The 12,921-nt window shown below is 42.2% G+C and overlaps 1 protein-coding gene across 2 annotated transcripts in view; it reads left to right on the top strand.

Moving 5' to 3' along the window:
• The first annotated feature begins 15 nt into the window (after positions 1–15).
• The window catches only part of ldlrad4b (low density lipoprotein receptor class A domain containing 4b), a 206,266-nt gene continuing 193,360 nt past the window's right edge, over positions 16–12,921 (top strand). Inside the window, exon 1 of one of the 2 annotated variants that reach the window (XM_019263621.2) lies at positions 16–1,029. In XM_019263621.2, the coding sequence (XP_019119166.2) occupies positions 819–1,029 (211 nt within the window). In that variant the 5' untranslated portion in view covers positions 16–818. The remainder of the gene's footprint in view (positions 1,030–12,921) is intronic. The other variant, XM_010752195.3, reaches the window with a different exon arrangement.

The following is a 12,921-nucleotide window of genomic DNA, read 5'->3' on the forward strand; positions in this document are numbered from 1 at the left end:
TTATATTCCGGTTTACATTGCTAATATACGCCATTTGCCACTTATTACTGGGGTTGCATTTGCATTAATTTAATCTTAATTTACACGGGGTGGTTTAAAGAGAACAGTTCAATATTTGACACCAGCAACAAGTAAATACATAGACAATCTTAAAAACACAACACTATAAATAAAAGGATAAGAAAAAAGCATGGTGTTTAACCAGCATGGAACACTGTTTTGACGACATGCAGCGTACAGCTGCTGGCCATAAAATGAAGTGAGAGTAACAATGCACCTGTACTGTTCTCTCATGAAGTCCATCCAAAGTCAGCATGAATGCAGTTTGACCGGCACAGCAGGTGAACATCTTTCTGTTCATTTTGTTCCTTTCATTTCATTTCACTTTGCAGACATTTTAAACTCCTCATTCTGCACAAAGACCCCTCAGATGTGACCAGACTCAGGATGATCCAGGGTTTAGACAAAGGTGGGGATCATGTTTGTAATGCTACTAACACTCCTCTTCATTGTCAGCCTACTTATGTAGCCTTTCTTTTTTACCATTTTCACTTAGTTTCTTTTTATATTTTGATTTCACCCTAGAATCATTGTATTTGTTTGTACTGTGCTAGATTTTCTGTGCACCTGTAGTTTTAAAAAGCACCATAGAAACAGAGTGTATGCACCTATAATAAGAGCTGCACTGCTGAAGTACCTTTGAGCAATTAGATCCACCTTTGTGAAACGCATTGAGAGAAGTCGTTGAGCAGCCGCGTGTGATCTGATGTGACCCCGCAGACAGTCAGGTGTCACACCTGGAGCCCGGCCGGGCTGCTATGCGCAGGGCGGCCTGCAGGTGTCGCCGAAGCTTCGTCGGCAGCCCGGCTGTCAGCAGCATGTACTGTACAGTGGGGCAGCTGGGCATTATTTTGCTTCCCAGACTGGAAACCACTGTAGTGCAGTTGGACTTGACGTCTAGCAACACAACATCACAGACTTTAAACAAGCAGACACGGCGACTTAGCACGTTAGCGACTGCATTTACAGGTAGGGAGCCTGCGACGTTTCCTTAGTTATTTCTGTGCACTGCTGTGTGTTTAATGCATAATGCTGTAGTCGTAGGCGGCTGGGGGAATGCTGAGCTTGTGTTAGCTGCTGCGGCTAAACGCTGGTGAGGCTGTCCGGTGTGGGGCTCTGACTTCGGGCCAGGCGGTGGAAGTTGCTGCTCGGAGTTGGAGCTGTTTTCCAAGCTGCGCCAGACAGCACAGCTAAGCTAACACGGCTAAGTTAGCAGCAGGCAGGGGCTAGCTCTGGCTCCTATCCATCCGCCGGGGCCACAGCACCACAGTCCGCTATGTGTCTGTCCCTGGAGGGTAATGCTGCCTCTCCCACTGACCGTGACCTGCGTGTTCACTGTCACATTTATTACCCTTAAACCCTGACAGGCGTGGAGGTTTTTCCTCTGCTCTTGTCTGCTGTGTCGTTAGCTGTCCTGCCCTGTTTGATCTGATGGAGCAAGCTAGCTGGGAAGCTAGAATATGAGAGTGATACTCTGAGCTGTCACTCATGTTAGAGGCCAACTTTTATGCAAATGAGGCATGTGCTGAATATGATGAGGCGGTGTCACCAAGTAGCCTCATCTGGGATGAGCTGGTCCAGGACCTGTGTGTGTGTGTGTGTGTGTGTGGTGTTTAAACAGTGTAGGGTGGGGTGATGGACACCAGTGGGACTGTGGAACATCAACATCCATCCACACACATCATCATCACCATACTCAATTAAAAAGTGATATAATTAAATTTTTAAACCTCCCACAATACACATTAACCTGTCTGTACATGTTTAGATGAAGCATCCTCTCTGTCAGTGAGAGGGTGATGAGAGTTGAACTGTACCCATCATCCACATGTGTGCACCCTCTCTAAACTGAGCCTGACACTTCATCCACTCATGTCAAATCAGACATATACTACTTGTGTTTTACTAACACAAAGCCTCAATATATTCCTCCTTCTGTTGTTGTAGAGACAAACTCGTTCAAACATCCTCAGTTTGCATTTAATGCAGCATCCTCTGCAACTCACTGCAGCCAGTGTGCATGGCCAAAAGTTTAAGTCTCTATGTGATCTATACGTGACGCCTCACAGTGCAGAGCAGCAGCCGGCTGATCCGGTTCACATTAATTTGATTACTGAGCTCTGCTCTCTGTGTGAGCTGGAGTTTTTTTTTCTCTGTGTGTCTGGTCTCCTCGCCCTGAAGGTTTCCGCCATGGGCCTATAGAAAAGGAATGGTTGTTATTTAGTGTTCTTTTGTCATTGTTTTTCACTTGTGTCCGCTCTGTCTTCCCTCTGTCTCTATCCCCTGTTTACCTGCATGTGACCCCACACTCTCTGTCTCATTTGCACACTTGCGTTCATACGTTGCACAGCTGTGACAAGCGCTTTGTGGAGAGCCGGGATGCCGGTGTCACAGACTCTGGCTGTGGCAGTGAAGTTGTGCAGTTCGCTGCTGTCGCATCTTTTTTTTTTTTTTTTTCTCCTCTTACCTGTTTCCTCCACTGCGACACTCACGAGGTGAGCGGTGCAGGTAAAGCTTGTTAGGTCGGGTTCAGTCAGAGGACACCTGTGGATGGAGACAGGTAAATATTGCCCACATGTCAGTGTGTCTGAGTGTTAAAGCAAACTGCAGCATTAACCCTGAACACTTAAATTCCTCTAAGTGCCAGTCATCTATACGTTGACCTTTTTCTCTACGGTATCTGCTGCTGTTCGCTCAGACTGCTCACAGATATTTATTTCTGGACAGCAGTCAGTTGGTATGACAGCCACTGACGCTCATCATGATTATGCCGTCAGTGTCAGAACTTTAAAAACATGTTGCTGTCAAAGACTTTATTAGTGGACGATCTTGTATGTGACAAGTTCCTTCAGTTTCTGACTTGTTTTTCTCAATTCTGTTACATCTTTACTGAGTTAAATGTTGCTCAATTCTGATCACTGCATCAAAGTATTATTGCCACCAACATTGTCTTAAATTTAGCATAAACTTTTGTTCATGGATCACTCACAGTATGAAGCTGGTCGAGGAAATGTGTCTTTAATCTAAACATTATATTTATTATTCACAAACTTCTACAGTTATTCTAAAGTCACTATAAAAGCACACATTAGTTGTACACATTTCTTTCTTTCTTTCAACAGTTTCTGACAAAACAATCTCAGGACTTTTGACCTCATCACATGGTCTTCACCAACAGATGGAGTTTTGCTCAGTTGTCAGGGAACCTTGCTATATTGTGAACATCTTTTATTATATATGTTGCAAACTTTGAAGATTACATTCAGGATAATGATGAACAAACATCTCAGCACAAGCCACAGGTTGACAGCAGCACACAGATTTGAAAACACTGGCTTTAAAATCAGTAGTTTAGCACATTTCACCATTTTTAACACACCTGACACCTAGTGGCCGATTGGTACCATCATTTGCACACATGCTAAAGCTATTAATGGACCGAGTCATTTGTGTTAATGGGACTGATTGTTGCTAATATATGCAACACTTCCTGCTAAACCACCGCCATGTGGCCACTGGGGCTTATCTGAAGCCATAGAGGGCTACAGGAAGGCACTGGACAGACTTTGTGTTAATTGGACAGACCTACGTAAAGACGTGACATCACTTCCAGCTTTAACGTGAGCATTTTAGGGATTATTTTGGATTATTTGGTCTAGAATCGTGCAGTTCAGACTCACTTTAAGGAAAAAAACAAGTAGTTATAGTTGGCAATAAACTTCTCATGAGAAGCAGCTCAATTTAGGAAAAATGTGGATGTAAGGCCTGAGTGACGTCACCCATAGGTTTCGAAGCGCTGTTTTAAAGCTGAAAATATGCAGTGCTGGCTGCCGCCGTGTTGGATCTGCTGCCTCTTCCACCTCCCGGCTGATCTAAGAATCAGCAAAGACGTGGACCATCAGTGGACCTGAGGCTGGTGGACGACGCCTTGGGGCTCTTCTTAACCATCTGTAACGGCCCTGCTGTGAAGTTTTATTTTTAAAACCCTGCTGTGAAGTTTAACATTTTAACATGGGGGCTTATGGAGACTGATTCACTTCTGCAGCCTGTCTCAAGAGGCCACTTGAGGAGTTACAGTTTTTAGCACTTCAGCGTTGGCTTCACTTTTCCAACCACAGGGGTTTCCGCTTGGGCCAAAGCGTACTTCCTTTGATGACACTGCCACCTGCTGGTGCACGTGTGTCATGTTTGGTGTCTGAGGTGCCTGCATAGATCTTACATAATTCTTGGTGTGGCGCTGTACCAGTTTTACCAGAATAATAACACAAATCTGAGCGAGGTTCCCAGCACTGGTACTGAGAACGTTGTCCACTTTATTGCTGCATGATACGTAGAATGGATTTACAGACATCTGCAGTTTCTCGTTTAATTCAACTTTCATTTGAACTGAAGCGCGCACACAAACACACACACACACACACACACACACACACACAGCGAGCATTATGTTTTTAAGGTCAGCTATGTGCGCCACAATAAACTGCAAAGGTAGAGTCTATTAATATGTGAGTGAATAAAAAACCCATCAAGTCATAAAATAACAACTAAGTGAGAAAGTTGAGGAGAAAGTCAGCGAGCAGACGGTGTGTATTATTAGCTGCAGTAATGTGTTCTCGTCTACCAGGTTGTGCTGTGTGTGTGTGTGTGTGTGTGTGTGTGTGTCTGCTTCACACAGCTCACTGTACAACTGCCTCTCAGAGCCAGACGTCTGTGTCCATCTGTCTGTTTGTGCTTCTGTATGCCTCTTGTTCTACTGTTTGTGTGTGTGTGAGACTGTAACTGACCGGCACCGTGTGTGTGTGTGTGTGTGTGTGTGTGTGTGTGTACTGTGAGCGCGCGCTTGCGTGTGTGTGTGTCTTTCGCCCTTTGCCAATTAGCGGCTTCTCACCTCCCAAGGCGAGAGGCTGAGTGTGTGTTAGACAGAGGAGGGAGACTTGACGGGGCTTGTCTGCTGCTGACGGCTCAGCCTTAACCTGAACTCTAACACTACTTCTCTCCCTCTCTCACACACACACACACACACACACACACACACACTCTTCAGTCTGAGCACTGAACTCCAACTTGCACACACACACACACAAATACACACATGCAGGACCTGAGCTCCAGCCAGTTGTTGTTGATAATACAGCCTTGTCTGTCTCCAAGCCCATGTGACACGCCAAAATGTGACAGTATTGTGTTGGTGGAGCGAAGGCGCGAGACGGGCAAAGACGAGTGCCAGCCTGCACCAGAGTGTGTGTGTGTGTGTGTGTCTTTGTCTGGGTTGTGCTCATGGGAGTGTGTGTCTTTTGTATGTACAAATACACTGTCTATTATTGTGCGCCTGCAGTAATTGGTGTGTGGATGACTTTACAGAGTGAAAATAATGTAAAAAAAAAGAAAAGAAAAGAGGATGATATGTGGAAGCAAAACAGACTGAAGAGCTGGAGTGCGGAGCCGGGTGTGTGTGCATCTCATTCAGAGTATGTTCAACTTTCTCTGCTTGGAACTGTTTTCTTTATGTAATCATCCAGCATTGATTTTTCATGCTGCTGTATAATTAATCAAGCAAAGTTCATTATATTTATGCTACAAGCTCAGCTTTCTCACTCTAATGCTCGCTGCAACAACTTGAGACGACTTCTAGAAAAACAGCTTGATACAACAAATTCTTTTAAGTAATTTGGCAACACATAAAATGTGTTGCAAAGAAAGAGAAACATTTTTAACATTTCTATTCAAATTTCAACATTTTTAACATTTCGTCTTGGCCAGAACCAATCATCTCGCTGAGTTCTGACTGAATAAATCCCCCAAAAAACCTTGCGATAGTCAGACGGAAGATCAAAGTGCTGTGTGAAATCCCCCGAGAAAAAGCCGTGGTTTTATTTTTAACCCCAGTTGGCACGCTGTGATAAGTTGATCAAAGAACTTATTTGCCAAAAAAACCATAGTATATTCTTTTCCGCGCCACCCCGCAGAAATCACAGCATTGAGGGCGTGCATCCTGTGTGAAAGTTAATCTCGCTCATTCACCGAACACAGAACAGCTTTGCAGAGATATTTCTGCAATCCTGTTTATCTCTATTGGAGATTTCATGGCTTGTGTAAATTGTTTGCTCCATTTAAGCATACTTATACGGCAGGGTGGATCCGTCATCAGTCATACTGCTTCCAATTCCAGCCCCTCTGTATGGTAGAAATAGTGGCTTTCACATGAATGCAGGATATTGATATGAAACGGTGCTAAAGTTACAGACACTTGCCCTACTTTGAGAAAAGTACAGTTATTTTTTCAAAAAAAACATTAAATTAAATCTGTGCATAGAATTCAGTCTAGACACCCAATGCCACATTCTAGTGCTTGACAGTTTAGAAATTTCTGTGATGCTGTCAATTTGTTATCAAAAGAGAAATTGTTCCTCCCTGAGAGGTGCGAGAAAGTGTCAATGAGTCTGTACACGCACAAAGAGAAAGAGTGAAATCACCTGTCTGTGTGCGGCGCGGGTGTAAAGGCCTTTTCACTGGGATGAAAAATAAGCGAGGACAAACATGGAGGATGTTGTTATTAGTATTCATTTTAGGGGTGGAATAGGACAAAAAATTCAAGTTTGTTTTGCCATTTATTTAGAAAATTCAACAATGTCTTACTGGCCATAATTCTTACTGTCACCTTTTAAATCACTCAAATCCTCACAGTCATATTGCCAAAAATAAATAATAAATAACACAAATGTCAGTAATGCACCAAGACGTTGACCTTTTTGATAATTTCCCGAACAACTGCAGCCTGTGCTCATTTGGGCAGAGCAGACTGAGATACATACGTGAAGGAACACTGTAAATCATGTATCTATATGACCAAGAATGGTCACGTCATATCCATTTATATTCATATTATCAGGCAGCTGAAGTTAGCTTTGGTCTGAATGCTGTGGCAGTAAGGAAGCACCTTTAGGTCCAGTGTGTAATATTTAAGGGGATCTGTTGGCAGAAATTGAATATAATAAGCATAACCATGTTTTCATTTGTGTATTTTACCTGAAAATAAGACTTGACTTATGAATTATGTTTTTGCTACCTTAGAATGAACCTTTTATATCTACTGGAGGAGAGGGTCTTCTTCGCCATGTTGAACCGCCACGTTACTTCAAACCCAGAATGGACAAACCAAATATTGACTCTATAAGAACTTTTTTGTTTTTTTATGGTCACTGTAGTTTATCCATGTCGTGCTTGGAATGGGAGGGTGAGGCAAGCAGTATTCAGTTTGGCTATCCTAGACACTGCACCTTTAAGATATTATTGATGCCCATGCTAAATATTATCTGCTGGTCTGCTGGTTGCTAGTTTTTCAGCTTTCGTCCTTTACAGACTTTGTTGTCGTCTTACTCCTACTGTTGTCGTCTTTCATGGTGAAATGAAACCGCGCTTTAGATGCAGTGTAGGCGCATGATAAAACTTCATAAGCTCAGAGGCAGATGATTCCAATTCAACTGCAGTTCCTCAAACAGCCACTTGAGGCTGGATACGGAACGACTTCACAGCAGAAATAAACATGTTTACAGCCTGGTACAAAAACAGTTTTGATCTCTATAGCTAATTTCTACATTCATGACAACTGTACTGAGGGTGAATTTATATAAAACTCACCTGTTCAAATGAACAATGTTGCTGTGAGACTTTACAACACCTGCACCTGATCATGTTGTAGTCTCCTGTTCATGTCCCATTGCTATTTTTTTGTTCTTGTTTGTTTTGTTTTTGTTTTTTTAGTTTATGTTCTACCTAAGTACTTGTTTTGTAAATCTGCACATTCTTAAATCTGCACATTCTACTTTAGTACTTTTTGTAAATATGTACACTTGTGTTTTCCCTCCTTGATTCTATTTTTTGCTGCTGTAAACAAGTGAATTTCCCCGTTGTGGGATAAATAAAGTATTATCTAATCTAATCTAATCTAATCTGATATTAAAGCTCTGCAGAATTCTGTCCATCGTGGACTCCATTGATTGACAGGTGGATTAATACACCTTGAGTATGGCCATGTTCTATAGACAATTTTCTATGCTATATGTATATCTCAGCTACTATAAGTCATGTGTTAACTATATCTGGAGGAATGAATACATCTAAACTATATGTGATTGTTTTCAGCAGTTACACACTGAAGTATCTCTGATAGCAATAATTGGATTTTGACAAACGCTCAGTAAATGATGCATCACCTTGTTCTGGCTTTTCAAACTTGTAGCAGATGCCACAGTTTTTTTTATTTTTTTCACCTGTTTTCACAACATTTCACACGGTTACAGGTCGAAAGGAGGTTTCATGTTTGCTAATATTTAGTCGCGGTGGTGTGGGGGGGGGGGTCATTTGGGAAGGAAGACACGTTTTGTGTTGCTTTGCGGGGGTCATTTGGGAAGGAAGACACGTTTTGTGTTGCTTTGCCGTGTTTTACGATGGTTATCGTGAATAAACACTTCTTTTTTTTCCAGCAGGAGTCACTGGGCTCTCCTCGTTTATCTTGCCTTTTGCTTCTTTTGGAACCCACTTGACAGATCTCACAGCCCTCAAGCTTTAGAGAAGAGAAACTCCCCGGCATTTGGCTAATGGCTCCACAGTTCCCACACTGATTAAGAGCAGTCCACAAACTGCAGTATTAAGTCGTTGATTAAGTAGTTAAGGTAGAAGGTCTAGAAAGAAAGCAAAAAAAGTGCTGCCGACAGCAATTTGATATTGTTTTACTGTTGAAGCCAGTTTCACAGAGGACGTTTAAACAGTTTTGTCAAACAGTGCATTCACTTACTGCTCTGCTGTTTTTAATACACTTCCTTCTTGTTTGCATAGCTTCATTTAACCACAAAGTCTAAGTAGTGATTTAATAATTCAGCAGAGTCACTGCATGGGAGAAAAGACTGGAGACACACACACACACACACACACACACGCATTTACATTGATGCCGCTCCCCTGAAAACCTCTGTTTTTTAAGTTTTTCCATTTCTACTCAAATTAAAGATTTACATCCTCTTTTATGCGACGCACTGCAGACTTTAAATTTCATTGAACACTACAGAAGCAAAGTTTCAACAATAACATCTTGGGGGTGGTGGTGGGGGGCGAGCCAGCGCCATCGTCCTGAATAATTAGAGATATTTTCATCTGACGACCGAGATGTTTCCCCAAGTAGCTTGACGAAATGAGATACAGCAGTGCGTGTGTGTGAGGTGGAAGTACCCTTTCTGAGGAATGCTGTACTGAGTGCTGCTTTGCTCTTGTGTGGAAATTCAATAGACTGGCTACAGAGACTGTTAACATGAGCCACAGAGATTTAACACACACTACACATACATACACTCCTGATTGTGTCTGCATGTGTGTGTACACATTTATCCACTCATCTGTGTATGCTCAATCTGGTATCATACAGCTGCAAAGTGCGTTAACGTCTTCATCCATCCGTCTGTATTTCTGTGTCAGTAGCCTGTGTGTGTACTTAAAATAGCCGGGTGTCAGCGCTCTTGTTCTCATGGTGCCGGCCTGAGACGTCTTCCTCCTGCCTTTTTGTTTGAGCCGTGTGTGTTGTCGTGCAGACCTCTCGCTAAGGGCTGAGATGTTAGCAGGCTGCGGTCTCTGCATTATTGATGCAGACTATGACTGGGCTCTGCAGGCCATAGGCTACAACTTAAAAAATCAGAAGGTGGAGTGAACTCATGCTGAACTCGCATGGAGTTTAGCAGGAGACAGTATAAGACGGGGGGGTGGAGGCGGTACAGCAGGGGGCTCTCAGCCTAACACAGAGGTTGCTCAAACCAGGAGTGGAGAGACGACCTGATTCCGGCGACATGACAAGTTTACCAGTGCATTTTTAATGAGCCTGGGTCCCAGGGCGAGACTAAGATGATTAAATTTGGCTCATGGGCCGGAAAAGTTTAAGACAGTCTGCCTCAGATAGGGGGCTGAACTGCACTTGGTTTTTCTAAGTGAATACAAGGACTGCATCAGAAAGTCTGTCGCTAATGAATGCTGTGCTATTAAATAGCTTTCTGAATCAAAGTGACTCTGCAGAACAACAAACAACAAAATGATTCCAAACAGGTCAACATAACATTTACTCAGACCGTCTTTGTTAGACTCTCCCTGCATAGCAAAAGCTTTTTTTCAGGATTTATGCTTCTCTGCCAAGGTCTATATTATCATTCAGGATGTGCGTCCATTATGTGCCTGAACAGATTGTATTTACATGCTTCCATCTACCGTCCTGACTTTCCCTTTCAGACATGGACTGTCTGTGTCACACTGCCGGCTTCATTTATGTGTCAAAGCGACGGCTTTGTGTCATTCAGATTTGGGTATCTGTTTTATGCTAATGTTCCTCGCGGCTTTATTGAGAGGGAGAGAAAGGGGAGAGACAACAGTGGTGGTAAAAATGTTACATTAACTTATTAAAGTTCTCTCTCCTCTCTCAGGCTTCTTTTGATTTCGCCTTTGAAGCCTTAATTAATGACCACTGCGAGCACGAGGGACGCTCGCTCCTGCCTCTGATAGTGAATCCTCTAATACGTCCCCGCATCACTTTCATCATTTATGTTATTAGACGGTGAGCAGCGCTGTCTGTTTTGTAATATCCAACAGGATGTTAAGCTGTGACTTGTTAAATTCATATTAGCTCACATGCTGTTTTAAAAAAAAATAGAAATAACTGTTGCTCTGATTATCACTGTGTTTGTATGAAGGGGCTTTTTTAACTGTGGTAGCTCGATGACTGCAGGTGACAGAGAGAAAAGATCCTGCTGAGGGGAAAGTTTGTACAGGAAATGTCATTGCTAGATTTCAAGAATATATAGTTAAAAGCGACAGTGGAGAGCTGACAGGGGAACGACATGGGGATGACATGCAACAAAGATCCCTGACTGGACTCAGCATGGGGATGGCGTGACTACATGGTCAGCACCTTTTTACCCCATCAACATGCCCCAGATACAAATTTGTCCAACATTTTCTGAAAAAGAGGTGACATTTGGGCACACCTGCTCCATGTTCACTATCAGCATCTGAATCATGTCGGAGAACACACAAGCAGCTGACCAGTCACAGTTATTTTGGCCTTCTCAGCAGCCCCCCGACAGCTCCAACCCATAACGTTGATGTGTCAGAATAAGATGACTTCAAAGTCGTAATCATCGCTTTCCTTGTGGTGCTGTGAGGCTGTACTGAGGCTAGCTCGATCTTAGCCACTGTGCATACAGCAGTTGACATTTGTCAAATTAAACACAGTGCTTCAGGATCAGTATGTCCATTTTTCTTAGAATCGTCTGTCTTCATTGTCAACCTTTCGATGTTTGCTGTCCTCACTTGCCTTTGTGACAGCAGCCCCCTCTCTCAGGTCAGGTGAACATTTCGTATCACTGCCAGACACCAAGTCTCTGTGACTGTCTGAAGCACGTCTCGTCACGGTGGGGGGAAAAAGAAACAGTTGAAAAGCCAAACTAGAAAAATAAATGCTACTTTGGCTTGTGTTAGGGTGACAGCTGATTCATGTGCACCGATCCTTTTTTTTCCCCCCCTCAGCCGTGTCTGGCATTTTGACCACTTGCTGTGAACTTGACTGTCACAGCGTGGGGAGGAGAGGCACAGTAGGGGATGTGTCTGAAGTAAGTGGAGCTGGTATGATGTCAGGGATTTTATGGTCATGTTCACCACTTTGATGGTGTATGAGGCAAATATTGCCATGCTGTTAGTTTGGTGACTTATTAATGTTGTTTTATCAATATATGTTGGCCAGATTGACAGAACTTACTGAAAAACTTCATTTAGAAGCACAACGTGCTGTAGCTGTGTGGAATCAAATCAGACAGATCAACGTGTCTGGTGCTAATAGATTGAATAGAAGAATTGTATAGTATGTAGTAGGCGGAAAAATAAACTTTTGGGACCACTGAACTAGTTGAGAAGCTACTAAAGAAACAGGCAACAGTTTGTGAGGATAGGTGAGCGTTAATCAACATGGCTATTCAATCAGCTTGGATATTACATATGGAGTACCTCAGGGGTCAATACTAGGACCGCAATTGTTCTTTCTGTCTATAAATCATATATGTATATATGCATATGAAATTTGTTCTATTTGTAGACAACACTAATATTTATGTGTCTAAGGACGGTTGACAGCAGATTTTGTAGAATATGATATCAGAAATTGGAAAATTGAACATTTTGGAAGTTGGAATTTATTAAATTTGAACAAAATCTCACTTTCGTTTGTTGTTTGTTGTAAAATAAACGCTCACTTCTCAAGTGAGAATAGATGATTCTGATATAGAAAGAGTGTATAAAAATAAATTTCTAGGAGTTATTAAATCACATAATTTTCTGGAAACTTCAGATAAAACGTGCGAGCAAGCTGGCAAGGTGCACTGTGGTCCTGGGAAGAACAAAGCACATTCTGAATCACAAAGCACTTTATCTTCTTTATTGTTCACTCGTGCTGCTTCCAAAAGCAACCCTACATCCATTATGCATACTGCAAAAAAAGGCCATAGGGATAGTTAATGACGTAGGTCTTCTCAAACACACCAACGCTCTTTGTTTAACGTCACAGCACAAATAATGTATAAAGCAAGAAATAATTTACCACTACTCTATTTTAAAGAAAGTTTATGTGTATAAAGAATTTGTATGTATTTTAATATGTGCAGTGAAACTGTGGAATGAGCTGGATGTGGAACTCATTACACAAAGTAAGAACCATGATGATGGGTTAGTTTTAGCTTATTGACACAGAGAATTTGTATATCTGTTTCTAAACAACATACATGTATGGTATATGGTTGTGTATATCATAAATAATATTATAATATAATATATTAATAG

The sequence above is a fragment of the Larimichthys crocea genome, chromosome XIII, assembly GCF_000972845.2.
Source record: "Larimichthys crocea isolate SSNF chromosome XIII, L_crocea_2.0, whole genome shotgun sequence".
Classification (NCBI taxonomy): Eukaryota; Metazoa; Chordata; class Actinopteri; family Sciaenidae; genus Larimichthys; species Larimichthys crocea.